The sequence below is a fragment of the Salvelinus namaycush genome, chromosome 7, assembly GCF_016432855.1.
Source record: "Salvelinus namaycush isolate Seneca chromosome 7, SaNama_1.0, whole genome shotgun sequence".
Classification (NCBI taxonomy): Eukaryota; Metazoa; Chordata; class Actinopteri; order Salmoniformes; family Salmonidae; genus Salvelinus; species Salvelinus namaycush.
The window spans coordinates 21,416,629-21,436,135 of NC_052313.1; the positions used below are offsets into that span (position 1 = coordinate 21,416,629).

General features: G+C 45.3%; 1 protein-coding gene across 1 annotated transcript in view; it reads left to right on the forward strand.

Moving 5' to 3' along the window:
- The window catches only part of c7h8orf34 (chromosome 7 C8orf34 homolog), a 175,516-nt gene extending 156,584 nt beyond the window's left edge, over nt 1-18,932 (forward strand). Inside the window, exons 12-13 of the mRNA XM_038997241.1 lie at nt 15,466-16,046; nt 18,828-18,932. Of these exons, the coding sequence (XP_038853169.1) occupies nt 15,466-16,046; nt 18,828-18,932 (686 nt within the window). The remainder of the gene's footprint in view (nt 1-15,465; nt 16,047-18,827) is intronic.
- Nucleotides 18,933-19,507: the final 575 nt, after the last annotated feature.

Genomic DNA, 19,507 nt, shown 5'->3' on the forward strand with positions numbered 1-19,507 from the left:
GGGAGACGGATGGCTCTGGCCGGATAAGGCGCACTGTAGACCTGGTGCGTGGTGCCGGAACTGGAGGCACCGGGCTAAGGACACGCACCTTCATACTAGTGCGGGGAGCAGGGACAGGGCACACTGTACTCTCAAAGCCCACTCTATACCTGGTGCGTGGTACCGGCACTGGTGACACCGGGCTGAGGACAAGCACATCAGGATTAGTAGGGGGAGAAGAAACAGTGTGTACAGGGCTCTGGAGACGCACAGGAGGCTTAGTGCGTGGTGCCGGAACTGGAGGCACCGAACTGGATACACGCACTACAGGGAGAGTGCGTGGAGGAGGAACAGGGCTCAGGAGACGCACTGGTAGCCTAGTGCGTAGTGTAGGCACTGTAGGTACTAGGCTGGGGCGGGGAGGTGGCGCCGGAAATACCGGACCGTGGAGGCGTACTGGCACTCTTGAGCATTGAGCCTGCCCAACCTTACCTGGTTGAATACTCCCGGTCGCCCGACCAGTGCGGGGAGGTGGAATAACCCGCACCGGCCTATGTAGGCGAACCGGGGAAACCATGCGTAAGGCAGGTGCCATGTATGCCGGCCCGAGGAGACGCACTGGAGACCAGACGCGTTGAGCCGGCCTCATGACACCTGGCTCAATACCCAATCTAGCCCTACCAGTGCGGGGAGGTGGAATAACCCGCACTGGGCTATGCACTCGTACAGGAGACACCGTGCGCTCTACTGCGTAACACGGCGCCTGCCCGTACTCCCGCTCTCCACGGTAAGCCTGGGAAGTGGGCGCAGGTCTCCTACCTGCCCTTGGCCCACTACCTCTTAGCCCCCCCCCAAGAAATTTTTGGGTGTTACTCACGGGCTTTTTGGGCTTCCGTGCCAGACGCGTTCCCTCATAACTCCGGTTCCTCTCTCTCTTTTCCTCCACTCTCCGAGCTGCCTCCAGCTGTTCCCATGGACGGTGATTCACTTTAGCCCATGGTCCTTCTCCGTTAAATATTTGCTCCCAACTCCACAAGTCCTGTATACTTCCCCGTTGCTCCAAATTACGCTGCTTGGTTCTGGATTCTTGGTGGGTGATTCTGTAACGGCGGTCCTCCTCCTCTTCATCTGAAGAGGAGGAGTATTGAGGGAACCAAGGCGCAGCGTAGTGAAATGACATATTTTATTAACGAAAACACGAACTTGATTAAACTAACAAAAACAACAAACGGTGTAGACAGACCTAGACGACGTACTTACATAAAACAAGAAAACGCACGAATAGGAACATAGGCTACACAAACCGAACAAACCGTAAACAGTCCCGCGTGGTGTACAAACACAGACACGGAAGACAATCACCCACCACGAACACTGTGACAACGCCTACCTAAATATGACTCTTAATTAGAGGAACGCCAAACACCTGCCTCTAATTAAGAGCCATACCAGGCAACCCAAAACCAACACAGAAACAGAAAACATAGAATGCCCACCCAACCTCACGTCCTGACCAACTAACACACATACCAAACTAACATAAATAGGTCAGGAACGTGACACACGCAGAGACACTCACAGCTGGTAAATATCTTCTGCGTCTTCTCAGACCTCAGTTCATCTGCTCATTGGTAGCCTGTTGTATGTATGGGTCTGTCTCCCTCACACAGGGTTTTCACTAGCAAAACAGAACCCTGTCTGGCACTTTGGGGACACAGTGGGGAGGCCCTATGTTGGCAACATGCACACTTTGAGCTTTTGAAAATGCCACTGCTGTGTATCTCATAATTCAAAAACGTATCGGCTCATTGGTAGCCTGTTGTATCTCTCTCCCTCACAGTCCCGTCAGGAGAATAATACACTGGCTGACTTTGGGACACAAGAGGAGGCCCTGTGTTGGCAACACGTTCACTTTGAGCAGCTAGTTAAAAATATCACTGTTGAGTGTCTCAATAATTAATCTCCACAGCGATAGACTATTGTCTCCCACACCCTCCTACTGATTGCACTGAGGTAGAGGTTTCTCTTAACCACAGATCTAAGATCTGATTACTCAACTCCCAATACTCTCCGTAACCATTAAATGGATAAAAAAAGATCTGACCCTGTATAAGCAGTTAGGGGCAACTTCTCTACCTACTCCACTGAACTAAATGCAACGTCTTAGCAATTTCCCTCAGGGGCTAATATTCCAAACTTCTGCCTAAGTGAAAATGTAAGTGTAAGTTAGTATTTTCCCCTGAGTGTATAGAGATGTGTACACTGCCTGGCACTATGGGGCACGAGAGAAGTCCTTAAAGTCGTTGTGTTGACAACATGGCACACTTTGCACTCTTTCTTTATGAAACACCCTCAAGCCATCAGATGGCATTGATTTCTAGTTGTTTTACTTAAGTTAGGCTGAGTTAGGCTGTATTGAATCAGAGGGCTCCCCACCAGGCAGTTGAAGGGAGACGGTGAACAACTTAATTCCCTGTCTTTCATGCCTCTATTAGCTGCTAATCTGTTCCATGTTTCAACCCACCGCCTCTCCTTTTATCTCCTCTCTCACCCCAAATGATGTGGTCATGGTGCATTCCCCTTCTACTAGTCCGTTTTTGAAATAAAATTAGGTTAATCTACTTTCTTTTGTAATCCCTGTGGACATAAGTAATAGGTTACTTTTTTCCACCAAAAGATCCCATTTGATTATTAGACATGTCTGAAGTAGAATACTAGGATTGCAGAATTCCGGTAACTTTTCCAAGATCCCCAGGTTTTCCAGAAATACCGTTTGGAGAATTCCAGTTGGTGAATTACCTCATTGCTTAATTCTCCTGATTACGGGAAACCTCCAACGAGGAGTTCTGGAAAACTTCTGAATTTTGGGAAAGTCACCAGAGTTTAGCAACCCTAATCTCTTTGATGATTGAAGTCTGTGCGTAATACTAGCTTTAGTCCTATGATATGGAATGTGAATAGTCAGAGCAGTTGGCTAATAAAACATGCTGTTTACCGACCTGGAACCAGTCTAGGCTTAGTCTGACTGCCAGTCTGTTTGTCTTATCATGCCAACTCCTTGTCGCTCCTTGTTATGCCAAACAAAGGCAGCAATGGAGTAGTCTTGAGCACACACAGATCTGGGATCAGTTTTAGGGTAATGCAATTCAGTTCATGATAATTCTCCTCTCCGTTCTACATCATTTATCTGTAATCATGTTGTTTAATGTTATTCAGGGAGTACATCTCATTCTGGCCGACACCATGCAGATTTTATCCAAACGAAAAGAGATGACTGATTCGTTAACGTGTGTGTGTGTGTGCGTGCCTGTGCGTGTGCCCGCCAGTGTGCCTGTCTTTAAAGTTTCCATTTTGGAGAGGTTGGAAGCCGGAGTCAATAAAGCATTGCATGTGATCTAACAGTTGTAAGGGTGTTGTAATGCTGTGGTCCTGCACTCTATCACTAAATACCTTCTCTTTCTGATCAAAGAGTTTCTCGTTGATGATATCTGCCTCCTCCCTCCCACCCGCCTTGTGCTAAGTGCATTTGAGTCCTGATGCCTCCAACCTTGATTGTCTTTTAAACAATTGTCATCACTTATTTTAGTCTGGAGGCCAGGCATCAGCCCAGACTGTGAACACAGAGCACAGTACTTGAACTACAGCGAGTTAATCAAGTTGGATACAGATAAATACATTCCTGATTTTTAGTATGTGTCCCAAATGGCACCCTTTTCCCTTTATAGTGCACTACTTTTGACAAGGACTCTGGTGAAAAGTAGTGCACGATACAGGGAACAGTGTGCCATTTGGGACGTAGTCTTAGATGTTTAATAAACGGGATGTGAGAGCCATGTTTTAATTGGAGAGGACAGGAGGAGGAGTGGAAGGGGAACTATCTTCGTCACACTTACAGTAACAGCATGACTGCATCAACACCCAAATCATTTACGATCAGGAAGAACGATTTTCCAAACCGAGCGAAAGAATGCTTTTGTTTATCATAACATCAGTAAGAAGCTCAAGATGATCATATCGGCTTTATGGGAACCGATTATTTATCAGCATATCCTGTTTAGTTGAATCAAACACCAACTATATTGGTCATGGTAGAATGGGTGCTGTGTGGGAGAGTATGACATTTCACGCCCTCATACCTATGACACTACTTCATTTTCTTCACTGCTTATAAACACTCGCATAACACTGACCGAAATATGTTATTATAAAAGCAGCTTCCTGTACAGTTTCTCAACATTAGAAGTAGTTGTGTATTCATTTATCACTTGCTGTGTAGTTGGATATTCAAGTCGCTTCCTATAGGTATACATTTGGTGTTTCAGTAGATGTTTCCTGTTTTCTCAAGTTACTAACCCAGATCTGACACTGTGATGAAATAGTATGGCAATGCATGAAGAACCCATGTACAGTGCCTTCAGAAAGTTTTCACACCCTTGACTTTTTCCATATTTTGTTGTGTTACAGCCTGAATTTAAAATTGATTAAATTTCGTTTTTTTTGGTCACTGGCTTACACACTATAGAGTACCACAGTATGAGTCATACTACCCATAAAAACTAGCAGTCAAAGAGGGAAATGGTTCCAATTGTTTTTCCACAATTCATTTTTCCCATAGGGAATTTTAGAAACACTTCAAATAAGGGCTGTGTTTTGTGTCGGCTTACCCTGGTGTGACGTTTTGATAACTCTGTAAATCTCTCGACGCCAGATTTTAAAATAATTATAATAATCTACTTAAATTATTATACAAAATTCTTGCAACCAATAGAATGCAGATTTTGCTGCAAAGAAACAGAATCATTAGATCATTTGTTTTGGTACTGTCCATATGTAGCTTGTTTTTAGTCCCATGTTCAGGTATGGCTGAAGAGTTGCATCATTTACCTGGAGCTAACCCTGCAGATAGCACTTCTTAGTCAATCGATCAATAATATACTACTTTTATCGATTGACTAATAAAATAGTCAATCGATCAATAATATAATACTTTTATCAGAATATTTATCTTTAATTTACAATCCGTAGAAACTATGAGAATAGTTCAGAACATTTGTGAAATATCACAGCACAGTTGAAAAATGTATAGCAAATAGAAATCAAAACTGATTGGTGTTTGTAGATAGATGGGAGGGGTTGAGTGGAGCTAAAGGGTGGGACTAAAAACAACATGATAACTCATGTAAAATATACACTGTCCGTAAAATGTATATATGTTCAGAACTGGATGGTCTTTAGAGATACTTTAGATAGGAGGGGTTGAGGGTAGCTCAAGGATGGGATTAAATACAAACAAAAGATAACTATTGTAAAACACACTGTTTTCCTTAAAATGTACACTAACGTTGAAACGTTTGGGGTCACTTAGAAATGTTCTTGTTTTTGAAAGGAAAGCACATTTTTTTGTCCATTAAAATAACATCAAATTGATCAGAAATACGGTGTAGACATTGTTAATGTTGTAAATGACTATTGTAGCTGGAAACTGTTAATTTTTTTATGGAATATCTACTGTACAGTCATGGCCAAAAGTTTTGAGAATGACACAAATATTAATTTTCACAAAGTCTGGTGCCTCAGTTTGTATGATGGCAATTTGCATATACTCCAGAATGTTATGAAGACTGATCAAATGAATTGTAATTAATTGCAAAGTCCCTCTTTGCCATGCAAATGAACTGAATCACAAAAAAACATTTCCACTGCATTTCAGCCCTGCCACAAAAGGATCAGCTGACATCATGTCAGTGATTCTCTCGTTTACACAGGTGTGGGTGTTGACGAGGACAAGGCTGGAGATCACTCTGTCATGCTGATTGAGTTCGAATAACAGACTAGAAGCTTCAAAAGGAGGGTGGAGCTTGGAATCATTGTTCTTCCTCTGTTAAACATGGTTACCCGCAAGGAAACACATTGCTTTGCACAAAAAGGGCTTCACAGGCAAGGATATTGCTGCCAGTAAGATTGCACCTAAATCAACCATTTATTGGATCATCAAGAACTTCAAGGAGAGTGGTTCAATTGTTGTGAAGAAGGCTTCAGGGCGCCCAAGAAAGTCCAGCAAGCGCCAGGACCATCTCCTAAAGTTGATTCAGCTGCGGGATTGGGGCACCACCAGTACAGAGCTTGCTCAGGAATGGCAGCAGGCAGGTGTGAGTGCATCTGCACGCACAGTGAGGCGAAGACTTTTGGAGGATGGCCGGGTGTCAAGAAGGGCAGCAAAGAAGCCACTTCTCTCCAGGAAAAACATCAGGGACAGACTGATATTCTGCAAAAGGTACAGGGATTGGACTGCTGAGGACTGGGGTCATTTTCTCTGATGAATCCCCTTTCCGATTGTTTGGGGCATCCGAAAAAAAGCTTGTCCGGAGAAGACAAGGTGAGCGCTACCATCAGTCCTGTGTCATGCCAACAGTAAAGCATCCTGAGACCATTCATGTGTGGGGTTGCTTCTCAGCCAAGGGAGTGGGCTCACTCACAATTTTGCCTAAGAACACAGCCATGAATAAAGAATGGTACCAACACATCCTCTGAGAGCAACTTCTCCCAACCATCCAGGAACAATTGGTGACGAACAATGCCTTTTCCAGCATGATGGAGCACCTTGCCATAAGGCAAAAGTAATAACTAAGTGGCTCGGGGACCAAAACATCGATATTTTGGGTCCATGGCCAGGAAACTCCCCAGACCTTAATCCCATTGAGAACTTGTGGTCAATCCTAAAGAGGTGGGTGGACAAACAAAAACCCACAAATTCTGACAAACTCCAAGCATTGATTATGCAAGAATGGGCTGCCATCAGTCAGGATGTGGCCCAGAAGTTAATTGACAGCATGCCAGGGCGGATTGCAGAGGTCTTGAAAATGAAGGGTCAACACTGCAAATATCGACTCTTTGCATCAACTTCATGTAATTGTTTAAAAAAAGCCTTTGACACTTATGAAATGCTTGTCACTATACTTCAGTATTCCATAGTAACATCTGACAAAAAATATCTAAAGACACTGAAGCAGTAAACTTTGTGGAAATTAATATTTGTGTCATTCTCAAAACTTGGCCACGACTGTACATAGGCATACAGAGGCCCATTATCAGTAACCATCCCTCCTGTGTTCCAATGGCACGTTGTGTTAGCTAATCCAAGTTTATCATTTTAAAAGACTAATTGATCATTTGAAACCCTTTTGCAATTATGTTAGCACAGCTGAAAACTGTGGTGCTGATTAAATAAGCAGTACAACTGGCCTTTAGACTAGTTGAGTATCTGGAGCATCAGCATTTGTGGGTTCGATTACAGGCTCAAAATGGCCAGAAACAAAGGACTTTCTTCTGAAACTCATCAGTCTATTCTTGTTCTGAGAAATGAAGGCTATTCCATGCGAGAAAATGCCAAGAAACTGAAGATCTCGTACAATGCTGTGTACTACTACCTTCACAGAACAGCGCAAACTGGCTCTAACCAGAATAGAAAGAGGAGTGGGAGGCCCCGGTGCAAAACTGAACAAGAGGACAAGTACATTAGAGTGTCTAGTTTGAGAAACAGACGCCTCACAAGTCCTCACCTGGCAGCTTCAATAAATAGTGCCCGCAAAACACCAGTCTCAACGTCAACAGTGAAGAGGCGACTCCGGAATGCTGGCCTTCTGTCCAGCGTCTGTGTTCTTTCGCCCATCTTAATCTTTTCTGTTTATTGGCCAGTCTGAGATATGTCTTTTTCTTTAAACCTCTGCCTAGAAGGCCAGCATCCCGGAGTCAGCTCTTCACTGTTGACGTTGAGACTGGTCTTTTGCGGGTACTGAACAGTTGATGTTGAGACGTGTCTGTTACTTGAACTCTGTGAAGAATTTACTTGGGCTGCAATTTCTGAGGCTGGTGACTCTAATGAACTTGTCCTCTGCAGCAGAGGTACCTCTGGGTCTTCCTTTCCTGTGGCGGTTGTCATGAGAACCAGTTTCATCATAGCGCTTGATTGTTTTTGTGACTGCTCTTGAAGAAACGTTCAAAGTTCATGAAATGTTCCGCATTGACTGACCTTTATGTCTTAAAGTAATGATGGACTGTCGTTTCTCTTTGCTTATTTGAGATATTCTTGCCATAATATGGACTTCGTCTTTTACCAAATAGGGCTATCTTCTGTATACCACCCTTACTGTACCTTGTCACAACACAACTGATTGGCTCAAACGCATTAAGAAGAAAATAAATTCCACAAATGAACTTTTAACAAGGCACACCTGTTAATTGATATGCATTCCATGTGGCTACTCTTTCATGAAGCTGGTTGAGAGAATGCCAAGAGTGTGCAAAGCTGTCATCAAAGCTGTCGTTATAAAAAAAAAAAATTCTCCCAACCCTACCACCCCTCCCCTGATTGGAGTAAACTAAAGGACAACAATACTTCTACTGCTACTTACAGATATTTTTGCTCACATACGGTACATGTAGTTGAATAATTATACATACTGTACTGTATAGTCCTAATTTCCTCTTTCTGCAAGTGCTGGATTTTCACATACAGAGTCCAATCAACTATTCATTCTGATCTTAACTCCAACCCTCCGATGTCCACAGATTAACCCATCTTTCTCAGTATAATAACATGTTGCTATTTCCCTTTGCAATACCACCCTCCATTTTACAGGATTCTGTTTCCTCGTGGCAGAGTCTGTGTAAGGCTGACTGTTCAATGCCCCATCTATTAAGCATTGTCTTTGTAGCAAGTATTTTATATAATATCTTCAATTAAAACGAACGGATTGACGTGTCAGTTGATTTGTATAAACCAGTTCATAGACCAGATTCCAAGGTATTGGGACATCAAAGAGCCTGATCCCAACTGACTTGAATTTTATGCGGCGTTGCTGTCAAACCATTTGACTTTAACCTTTTATGGCTGCAAGCCCTAAGTCGGGATCAATATGACAACAGCCAATCCAAGTGCAGGGCGCCAAATTCAAAAATCATAAATCTCATAATTTAAATTCCTCAAACATACATGTGTCTTATATCATTTTAAAGGTAATCATGTTGTTAATCCCACCAAACTGTCCGATTTCAAATAGGCTTTTCAGCGAAAGCACTACAAACGATTATGTTAGGTCACCACAAAACTAAAAATTAACATAGCATTTTTCCCAGCTAATGATAGCATCACAAAAACCAGAATAGAGATGTCCAATTGTTAGCGCGTTTGGTAAACATATCCAAACGCTAATTCTGGTCAGCTTCATATCGGACAAAAACTTAAAAATGTGATATTACCGGTCGAAGAAACATTTCAAACTAAGTACTGAATCAATCATTAGGATGTTTTTAACATATAGCTTCAATAAAGTTCCAACCGGAGTATTCCTTCGTGTCTGTGTGAGCCATGGAACGCAAGTGACTTGCATGAAGAAAATGCATGATCAGGAAATGGGTGCTTGATGGACACCTGACTGATTCTGCCCTCATTCTCTCCAACAAGACCATAGAAGTCTCATTGGAATTTCTATTGATTGCTGACATCTAGTGGAACCCCTAGGCAGTGCAACCCCTGCAATACGTCATTTGGAATTCTTTTGGTACTCTGTTGAATACAGACAATCTCAGATTTCTGACTTCCGGTTTTCATTTCAACTCAGGATTTTGCCTGCCAATATGAGTTCTGTTAATCTCAGAGAAATAATTCAAACAGTTTTAGAAACTTTGGAGTGTTTTCTATCCAATATTAATAATAATATGCAAATATTAGGAACTATGACTAAGGAGCAGGCCGTTTGAAATGGGCACCTTTTCATCCAAGCTACTCAATACTGCCCCTGCAGCCATAAGAAGTTTTAAGTGAAACTGATACATTTTTCGATGTACACTAATCATTTTTTGCCATTTCAGGTTTTTAATGGGTGGCTAATAGACTAATTCTTTAATTTCTTCTTTAAGTAATTGCCTCTTCCAATTATGTGGCAGAGCCGCAATGAATTGGCTTCATTTAAAAAGGAGGATACTTTACAGGGATTGCCAATCCACCGAAAATGTGTGGTTTTATGCTATAAAGCTTCCCATAATCTCAGTTGCTCTGTCACGTTCCTGACCTGTTTTCTGTTAGTTTTGTATGTGTTAGTTGGTCAGGACGTGAGTTTGGGTGGGCAGTCTATGTTTTCTGTTTCTATGTTGGTTTAAAGGGTGACCTGATATGGCTCTCAATTAGAGGCAGGTGGTTTTCATTTCCTCTGATTGAGAGTCATATTAAGGTAGGTGTTTTCACACTGTTTGTTGTGGGTGGTTGTCTCCTGTGTCTGTGTTATGTTACGCCACATGGGACTGTTTCGGTTTTGTTTGTTTGTTCGGTTTATGTAGTCTGTTCCTGTTTTCATGCGTTCTTCGTTATACGTAAGTTCTTATGTTCAGGTGCGTCTACGTCGTTTGTTGTTTTGTAGTTAATCAAGTATAGTTCGTTTTGTGTCTTGTTTAAATAAATAATATGTCATCACACAACGCTGCATTTTGGTTCAATCCCTGCTCCTCCTCTTCGGATGAAGAGGAGGAGGAAAGCCGTTACAGAACCACCCACCGAATCATAACCAAGCAGCGTATGTTCGAGCAGTGGAATACACAGGACTACTGGACTTGGGAGGACGAGCTGGATGGAAAAGGACCTTGGGCACAGCCGGGAGAATATCGCCGTCCCAAAGCTGAGCTGGAGGCAGCGAAAGCAGAGAGGCGGCGATATGAGGAGGCAGCAAGGAGACGTGGCTGGAAGCCGGAGAATCAAGCTCAAGACTGGAGATATGAAGGTACGCGGCTAGCAAGGAAGCCCGAGAAGAAACCCCAAAAATTTCTTGGGGGGGGGGCTAAGAGGTAGTGGGCCAAGGGCAGGTAGGAGACCTGCGCCCACTTCCCAGGCTAACCGTGGAGAGCGGGAGTACGGGCAGACGCCGTGTTACGCAGTAGAGCGCACGGTGTCTCCTGTACGTGTGCATAGCCCGGTGCGGGTTATTCCACCTCCCCGCACTGGTAGGGCTAGATTGGGCATTGAGCCAGGTGCCATGATGCCGGCTCAACGCGTCTGGTCTCCAGTGCGTCTCCTCGGGCCGGCATACATGGCACCAGCCTTACGCATGGTGTCCCCGGTTCGCCTACATAGCCCGGTGCGGGTTATTCCACTTCCCCGCACTGGTCGGGCGACGGGGAGCATTCAACCAGGTAAGGTTGGGCAGGCTCAATGCTCAAGGGAGCCAGTACGCTTGCACGGTCCGGTATTTCCGGCGCTACCTCCCCGCCCCAGCCCAGTACCACCAGTGCCTACACCACGCACCAGGCTTCCAGTGCGTTTTCAGAGCCCTGTTCCTCCTCCACGCACTCTTCCTATGGTGCGTGTCTCCAGCCCAGTGCCTCCAGTTCCGGCACCACGCACTAAGCCACCTGTGCGTCTCCAGAGCCCTGTACACACTGTTCCTTCTCCCCGTACTCGTCCTGATGTGCGTGCCCTCAGCCCGGTGCCACCAGTGCCGGTACCACGCACCAGGCAAATAGTACGCTTTGAGAGTCCAGTGTGCCCTGTCCCTGCTCCCCGCACTAGGCTTGAAGTGCGTGTCTCCAGTCCGGTGCCTCCAGTTCCGGCACCACGCACTAGGCCTACAGTGCGTCTCAGCCGGCCAGAGTCTGCCGTCTGCCCAACGGCGCCTGAACTGTCCGTCTGCCAAGCGCCGCATGAACTGCCCGTCTGTATTGAGCCTTCAAAGCCGCCCGTCTGCCATGAGCCTGCAAAGCCGCCCGTCTGCCATGAGCCTACAGAGCCTTCCGCCAGACTGGAGCCGCTAGAGCCTTCCGCCAGACAGGAGCCGCCAGAGCCTTCCGCCAGACAGGAGCAGCCAAAGCCTTCCGCCAGACAGGATCAGTCTGAGCCATCCGTCTCCGCAGCGCCATCTGAGCCATCCGTCTCCTCAGCGCCATCTGAGCCATCCGTCTCCCCAGCGCCGTCTGAGCCATCCGTCTCCTCAGCGCCATCTGAGCCATCCGTCTCCTCAGCGCCGTCTGAGCCATCCGTCTCCTCAGCGCCGTCTGAGCCATCCGTCTCCTCAGCGCCGTCTGAGCCATCCGTCTCCCCAGCGCCGTCTCAGCCATCCGTCTCCCCAGCGCCGTCTGAGCCATCCGTCTGTCCCGAGCCATTAGAGCCGCCCGTCTGTCCCGAGCCGTCAGAGCCGTTAGTCAGTCAGGAGCCGCTAGAGCCATTCGTCAGTCAGGATCTGCCAGAGCCGCCAACCAGACAGGATCTGCCAGAGCCGCCAACCAGACAGGATCTGCCAGAGCCGCCAACCAGACAGGATCTGCCAGAGCCGCCAACCAGACAGGATCTGCCAGAGCCGCCAACCAGACAGGATCTGCCAGAGCCGCCAACCAGACAGGATCTGCCAGAGCCGCCAACCAGACAGGATCTGCCAGAGCCGCCAACCAGACAGGATCTGCCAGAGCCGTCAGCGAGCCATGAGCGTCCAGAGCCGTCAGCGAGCCATGAGCGTCCAGAGCCGTCAGCCAGCCATGAGCGTCCGGAGCCGTCAGCCAGCCATGAGCGTCCGGAGCCGTCAGCGAGCCATGAGCGTCCAGAGCCGTCAGCCAGCCATGAGCGTCCAGAGCCGTCAGCCAGCCATGAGCGTCCAGAGCCGTCAGCCAGCCATGAGCGTCCAGAGCCGTCAGCCAACCATGAGCGTCCAGAGCCGTCAGCCAGCCATGAGCGTCCAGAGCCGTCAGCTAGTCATGAGCGTCCAGAGCTGCCATGTATCCAGAACTGCCACTCAGTCCAGAGCTGTCTCTCTGTCCGGAGCTGCCCTTCAGTCCGGAGTTGCCCCTCTATCCTGAGCTACCTCTCTATCCTGACCTACCTCTCTGTCCTGAGCTACCTTGTCCCGGAGCTGTCCCTTATTTTGGTGTTGCCTCTTATATTAGGTGGGTGGAATAGGAGGGTGGTCATTCTGAGGGGGAGAAGTAAGCTGGGATTGACTATGGTGGGGTGGGGACCTCGCCCAGAGCCTGAGCCACCACCGTGGTCAGATGCCCACCCAGACCCTCCCCTAGACTTTGTGCTGGTGCGCCCGGAGTTCGCACCTTGAGGGGGGGGTTATGTCACGTTCCTGACCTGTTTTCTGTTAGTTTTGTATGTGTTAGTTGGTCAGGACGTGAGTTTGGGTGGGCAGTCTATGTTTTCTGTTTCTATGTTGGTTTAAAGGGTGACCTGATATGGCTCTCAATTAGAGGCAGGTGGTTTTCATTTCCTCTGATTGAGAGTCATATTAAGGTAGGTGTTTTCACACTGTTTGTTGTGGGTGGTTGTCTCCTGTGTCTGTGTTATGTTACGCCACATGGGACTGTTTCGGTTTTGTTTGTTTGTTCGGTTTATGTAGTCTGTTCCTGTTTTCATGCGTTCTTCGTTATACGTAAGTTCTTATGTTCAGGTGCGTCTACGTCGTTTGTTGTTTTGTAGTTAATCAAGTATAGTTCGTTTTGTGTCTTGTTTAAATAAATAATATGTCATCACACAACGCTGCATTTTGGTTCAATCCCTGCTCCTCCTCTTCGGATGAAGAGGAGGAGGAAAGCCGTTACATGCTCATATATTCTCATTTCTACACACAGGTACATTATTCCCTATATATGCCCTATGCGCCCTGGTCAAAAGTACTGGCTATATAGGGAATAGGGTGCCATTTGGGATACAGCCATGTTCTCCTATATTATGTAGCTCTATTGGATCAGAGGTCAGCAGGTCTACAAACACAGTCTATAACAGCATATGGGCTAAAACAACACAGGACTCAATGTTAGTGTATGGTACAGACACACACACACACACAGTATCTGAGTTTAATTTAAAACAACAAAGAACACAATGTCAGTATGATGTACACACACATACAGTAAGTGAACATATTGCCATGGTGTAGTATCTCTGTCTGGTTTCAAGAGACTGTTACAATTACAACTAATTAACTACAGATCCAGCTATATAGTTATCCACGTCATGGAATTAAATACACAGGGTGCCGGATGGACGCTATACAATACAAACAATTTAGATGAGTTTTCAAACAAACTTACAGACACACACTTCTTAAACTTTCAAACAAGATTAAATCATCTCTCCAACTTTGCTCAGTGCTCTTGTATAATGTTAGTTGACCTACAGTATCATAGTAGTTTTGGAGTATTTTGCAATATGTGGATCGACTGTAGCTAGTAATTTGCGATGAGTGAACATGTGTTTTGCATTTTTGAAGCGTGGAAAAATGAAATGTTGTTTGTTTTGGAGAAGTCTCTCTTTGCTCATAAATGGTTGAAGTCAAGGTTTATGAAGTACATGTAATGCTTCCACTACGTGTCATTTATTAAATGTCACAAATACACGGTTCTCTGAGAATGCTTAGGGAGTTAGGGTCCATCCCAAATGGCATAATATTTCCTACATAGTGCACTACTTTTGACCAGTGCCCATAGAGCTCTGGTAAAAGTAGTGCACTATAGGGAATGGGGTGCCGTTTGGTACGAACTCTTCGCGGTGAGTCATTCCTGAAAATATCCCTCTCGCATGATAACTCCCAGCTTGGATCGCTGAAAACCCAACAGCGTCAGAGCCTTAAAAAGGACAAAAACAGGGAGATGAGGAGCGGAGAGCAGGCTACCCCCAGATGTTCTCATTGGCAGTCCTATCCCATCCTCTGACAAACAAAACTGTTTTCGTAACTACCAATAAAGCAAACAAATATATTTTCAGAATTTTGGAATAACACTTCTGTGTGTCCCAAATTGCACCCTGCTCCCTATGTAGTGCACTGCTTTTGACCAGAGCCCTATGGGCCCTGGTAAACAGTAGTGCACTACATAGGAAATAGGGTGCATTACATAGGAAATAGGAAATTGGGTGCCATTACATAGGAAATAGGGTACCCGTCCCAAATTGCACTCTGCTCCCTATGTAGGGCACTGCTTTAGACCAGAGCCCTATGGGCCCTGGTCAACAGTAGTGCACTACATAGGAATAGGTTACCATTTGGGACGTAATCTTCATGTTATGTGACATTCGTTTTTAATGTCAATCCGGAATTTTTACTGAAGCAGGATTCACCACAATTTACAGAGTCAGTAAATATTGTTTTCAATGACCAGTGAAAGGGGTTTTAAGACAAACATCATGAAAAGGAAAGGCAGCAGTCCCACTCTCCTGTTATGAAGCCTGTGATATCTTCTGGGATGTTTTGTAATGTAAATGAGTCCATCCTGTGTCTCTAGTCCAGAAACACACATCAATGAAAGCGTTGCAATGCTTTTTTTGAAAGATTTGAAAGATAAACGTGCATATCTGAACATGGCCCACCTTTGTCCTTTCTCTGTTTTATATAATAAGGCCCAGATATTTTGTTGACTATGTCCCTTGGCCTTACTTTTATACAGTATGTTATTTGTCATGAATTCATTTAATTATCAAACATGTATGTCTTTGTCTCTGTGCCCCTCCAGAGGTGGAGAAGGACCTGGCCAAACTGGCGGAGCAGGGGAAACTAGCCCAGCGGAGCCCCAACAGCCCCCACAGTAGTCTGCTCCTCACCCCTCTGTTCCACACCTCCCTCCCGGGGGGAACCCTCCCCAACACTCTACCCTTACCAGGCCAGACCTCCAGACCACCCTCCAGACCCCAGTCCCCCATCCTCAGCGCCCGCTCAGCCAAGCCCAGCTCCATAGGCTACCCCCTGGTCAGCCCCAAACTTAGCCCTCTGCTCACCCGGAAACCAACCTCCCTCACCATGACGACTGGTCACAGAACTCATTCTCCCAGCAACCCCGGCAGCAGAACTACAACTCCTAGAACCCCCAGCAGCAGGCCCATGACCCCCAACAGCCTGCTGACCTCCATGACGGCCGTGACCCCAGGTGTTGGAGGTCACGGGGGTCATAAGGAGGTGACGTTCAGGAGGTCGAGGAGCAGACCGGTGACCCCCACCAGTCAGCCGACCCGACCCAGGCCCCTGCTCACCCCTCCTGGGCTGAGTACGACAGATAGTCTGGGCAAGGCCTCCAGCCTCAGGGCCTATCTGTCAGAGGTACCCACTCACACCGGGGGGATGTTTCCTTAAAGCACAGATCTAGGATCAGCCTTTCAAAATTATAACCTAAACTATAAGAGGGATAAGTCAAAACTGACCTTCGTTTGTCATGCAGTAGGTCAGTTAGGATGAACCAGTGTGTAAAATAACAGAAAAACCCAGGTTTAATTACCATAAACCTTGGGTCATGGAAGTGAAATTTACCCCTAATTTATTGTAATTCCTTGGGTAATGTAAGGGTTGTAATAGGTTGGCATTAGAACATGAGAGCACGTGAGGGCGCATAGAACACACACACACACACACACACACACACACACACACACACACACACACACACACACACACACACAGAGACATCATGGGGGGTGTGGCATAGTGATGGGAGGTCCATACAGTAGGATGTCTACTCACTGTGGAAAAAATGTGTCTGGCTTTAAAGGGGAATATTTCAATGGGATTTTTTTGTCTCAAGTTCCTTTTCATGGTCTACTTCACAGCCACATTGTTAAATATGAGACCCCCTTTCTGAGGGCTTTATTAATCGCGGGCAGGAGTTTTGTGATTCCTCTGTATTTTTTGGACAGTTGCTTGAGGTTGACGCCTACTGAGATTATCAAAAACACCAGCGAGCGGTGCGGAGTCACCTGATTCTGATTCACAAATGATTGGAGCCACCTGGACCAGCGGGATGACTAGTGTCCACTGAGAGAGAGAGAGAGAGAAGAACAGAGAGAGCCATCAAATCAAATCAAAGTTTATTGCAGTAAAATGTCAAAGTACACAAATAATTAAAATGTAGAAAGAGTACAAAAGAAACAAGAAATCAAGGACGAGGAATCCAATTAACAACCCAAATAGCAGTGTAGCAGTAATCAAAATACAATCTAGACGTATGTGCAGTATAGCTGGAGAATTTACACCAGATATACTAAGAATTATATGTACAACAGTAGATATATTAGAATTAGCTATGTCAAGAATCCAGTATGTAAATAAATATGTGGTGTGTATAAACAGTGTAAGATCGTGTACATCGTGCAGTAGTAGAAATATTAGAATAAGCTATGTTGGGGATACAGTATTTAAATACACAGAGTGAAACGGGAAGTGTCCAGTGGTTCAATGTCTCTATAACATGTGACAGCAGTGTTGGCTGTGAGTGTGTGTGTTTCTGTGAGTATGAGGTGTGTGTGTGTGTGTGTGTGTGTTTTGTGTGAGTGAGTGTGCATCACCTGGTAGACAGCTAGTGATGGAGAGAGAGAAGTGGAGAGGGTCGAGAGAGAGAGAGAGAGAGAGAGAGAGAGAGAGAGAGAGAGAGAGAGAGAGAGAGAGAGAGAGAGAGAGAGAGAGAGAGAGAGAGACAAACAGAGACAAACAGAGACAGACAGAGACAGAAAGAGAGAGAGAATCCTGGGCCTGTTTATAAAACTGGATGTACAGAAAACAAGGGAGAGGAAGAGAGGGGAGCAAGAGAGAGGACAGTAAAGAATGGATGTACAAACCTGATTCTTCCTCTTCCTGTTGTAAACTCTTCTTGAAACACTGCGTTTACGTCCCAAATGGCACCCTACTCCCTTTAATAGTGCACTACTTTTGACCAGGACTCGACAAAAGACGCTTGGAGGCGTCCTCTCTTTCTCCACCATCGAGACTAACTGACAGGCTGGCTTACTGACTGGCTAAATGACTGACTGACTCACTGAGTGGCTGGCTGGCTGACCATCTTACTGACTGGCTGGGAAACATCCATCACCTTTTAACACTGAAAAACTAGAACACATAAAATCCTTTCGACGGGAACAAAACTAGAACACATAAAAGCCATTAGAAGGGAACACGGACAATTTATTTAAGTTTGGCCCCGAGGACTATACTTCAAGGTGTACTTGGTTTTAAAAGCTGTAGAACTAAAATGGGGAACTCTTTGGTTTCTAGTTCACTAACAATTTCTCTGTAATTTTCCTTTTAGACAGAGCGAGAGAGAGAGAGAGAGGAGATGGAATGAGAGAGGAGATGGAACGAGAGAGCAAGAGCGACAGATGGAGATGGAACAAGAGAGAAAGAGAGCGAGGAGATGGAACGAGAGGGCGAGAGAGCGATAGATAGATTTTCTCTGTTTTCAACCATCGAGACGTTTAGAAATACAACAAAAAATTAAAATAAATGAGTGGTTTAAAAATGACAGAATCTAAAGGCTCAGACACATCAACAGTTTGCCAGCCGAGAGTACTTAGTACCTCTGAACAGAGTGCCGGCAGTAATTTGCAAACAGAGTGCGCACCGGTTTTACATGTAGAATCGACCTAAATGTCGTCAGTCAGACGTCTACAGTGGGTGGTCCATAAAACACAGCGTGCTGAACGATCGGCAGACGAACTCTAGATCCACATTCTGTGCGATGTGTTCAAGCCTCAAAGTTGCTTACAGACTTCTAACAGCTGTATCAGATATATATGTTCCAGAAGAACATGTTCTTTTGATGGTTCACTCTAGCTATGTATGCAGCTTTCCATCATGATGATTCAATTATTTATCTCCCTAATTCCAAACAAGTCGTATGTATAGTATACATTGTTGTTATGCTATCACGGCCAGAGCTCATCACTATATGGAGCTCATCACACTTTGTTAAACTTAAAAACAACCTCTCAAAATGATTTGTAGGTCGTTTTTTTTATACTCAAATTAGACACCTGTTGTTTACCTACAGCTTGAGTCAACCCTGTAATGTCTCCTCCCATCTCCTCTCCTCCCATCCCATCTCCTCTCCTATAGGATGAGTTCTACCAGCAGCTGCAGGCCATCAGACAGCCATGGCACATTCCCAGTGACACAGAGAGTGACCTTCTGGAACCACCTGAGCAGGACAAGTGTGAGTAAGCGTGCCTTAACCTTACACTTTTCATCCACTCTCTCTCTTTCTCTGCTCTATCTCTTTCTGGCCCTGTCTCTCTCTTTCTCCCTTTATTGCTCTCTTTCTACCTCTGTCTCCATCTTTATCCTCATTGCTGTTTATTTCTCTCCCCACCTTTTTGTCTTTTCTCTCCCATACTGACTCACAAGGGAAGTCATTTTTCCTCAGTGTTTCACAGTGTCAAACTTTTTTATGAAGTCAGTGGTATTCTACTGTCCCATAAGATGACCGATCTCTCTCTTAATGCCTCTTAATGCCAACACTGTCATTTCCGTAGTTCAATTTATTTATGTCATTACTTCAATTTTCTGTGATTAATGTACAGAGTATGGCTTTCCGTCGGCCTAAAAAGGGGGATTTATACCTTAATGTACGCTGTTAAATTCAGTACAAGAAAATGAGAGTTTAGTCATGAAATGACCATTGCTACACAGGAGGCAGACATCTTGTTAAGTTTTAAAAGCTGAATATGTGATTTCTGGGTGGATAAGGTTGTTGATATCGTCTAAGATTACATCTCCAGCCGTCATTTAAGAGATTT